Raw genomic sequence first — 1,532 nt, 5'->3', positions numbered from 1 at the left:
TAACCATTAATACCATTTCTTACGTCTTTTTTTTTTTTTTTTTTTTTTTTGTGGATTAATATTATATGTGCAAAATCTAATCATTTTTGTTTGTTGGCCAGTAACAATTTAAATTTGATTTCCTTTTTTTTGTCATTCAAATTCTACTTCCATCCATCTCTCCATATATTTCATATATTTATATTTCATATGCATCGATGTAATTATGTAATACTAAATTAATTTATTAATATACCATAAGTCCCAATTTGAATTATCATTCATCTACTTCAAAATATTATTTTATTCAATCTATAATACCTCAATTACTTCAAATTGAATAAAATAGGATACTCAACCTGTCTGATTGGTGAATCAACATTTTTATCGCTAAAGTAATAAAAACTATATTTATCGGAAAACTAAACCTGTCGAACTCACCTCCATTCATACCACACGTGGAGATGTTTTACATAAATTTTGAAAGAAAAATATTTGAGTGCTACCTGGTTGCTTGCGCCCACATATTTTTTTTGAATATATATATACACATATATATTATGTGGTTGGTTTGGTCTGGAAAAAAATGGGCACTCTGAAAATAGTATTAAAAAAAAGAAACCACGTTGAAGTGAATTGAAGGTAGAAAGTATGTTATATTATGCAATTAATTAGTAAAAGGAAGAAAGGTAGAAAGCAAATTTATGAGAATGAGAAAAAACCAAAAACATCAGTTATGCGGCTGCAACACAGAAGGTAAGGACAAAGAAGATGGAAAATGCACACATCATCACTAAACCCATTAACCAAACCTCGCCATTCCCAAATTTCTGACCGGAGTTCACACAACAAAACGGGCCAAATTAGCGTTGGAGTTTGGTTGGATTTGCAGAGATGATGGTGAGTATGAGGAGGCAAAGCACAGCAAAATAAGAGATGGCGATGGAAATGGTGATGCGATTGCAAAACTTGCCGAATTGGTCACAGATGGGCGACCACCCTGTGTGGGTGTTCCCGTACCTCCCCACGAACCCGATGGCGGTGGCAGCAGCGCATCCACTCAGCACCAATCCCATCATCAACAAATCGTGAACAAAGAAGAAGAAGTTTCTTTGACGGCTCCCCAACGCCAACTGCCGAGTTGATATGAAAACAAAGCACACGGACAGAAGACAGAAGCCACAGGCAACAGCGTTGGCTATGGCAAAGAATCTGCACCATAAAATTAATTTTGGATCAAATATATGGAAAACAAAAAAGAGTAGGGAGTAGGGAGCAGGGAGCAGGGAGTTACTTGAAAGCAGAGGAGTAGCTGTATCGGGCGTCCAAAGTGAAGCCGAAGATGACGACGGATTGCTTGGCGGTGATGAGGGTCCAGGTGGCGGCCAATGTGGAGGAAATTACCGAAGCTCTGAGGATAATCTGGGAAGAGAGGTAGAGTTTGGCATGGAGGCCCTGGGACTTGGCTTCCAATTCGACATTATTGTCGGGCATATTAGATTATTATGGGAGGAGGAGGAGGAGGAGGAGGAGGAGGAAGAAGAAAGAAATGA

The 1,532-nt window shown here is 38.2% G+C and overlaps 1 protein-coding gene across 1 annotated transcript; it reads right to left on the bottom strand.

Annotated features, from left to right (window-relative positions):
• Window positions 1-631: 631 nt before the first annotated feature.
• Window positions 632-1,532, bottom strand: LOC111484991 (CASP-like protein 1F1). Its single transcript, XM_023131678.1, has 2 exons — window positions 1,274-1,532; window positions 632-1,191 (listed from the first exon to the last, which is right to left on the bottom strand). Exons 1-2 carry the CDS (start codon window positions 1,471-1,473, stop codon window positions 843-845), a joined length of 549 nt encoding a protein of 182 aa, XP_022987446.1. The 5' UTR covers window positions 1,474-1,532; the 3' UTR covers window positions 632-842.

The sequence above is a fragment of the Cucurbita maxima genome, unplaced genomic scaffold (genome assembly GCF_002738345.1).
Source record: "Cucurbita maxima cultivar Rimu unplaced genomic scaffold, Cmax_1.0 Cma_Scf00010, whole genome shotgun sequence".
NCBI lineage: Eukaryota > Viridiplantae > Streptophyta > Magnoliopsida > Cucurbitales > Cucurbitaceae > Cucurbita > Cucurbita maxima.
The sequence above is the reverse complement of the archived record's forward strand: the minus strand, read 5'-3'. Positions and strand labels throughout refer to the sequence as shown.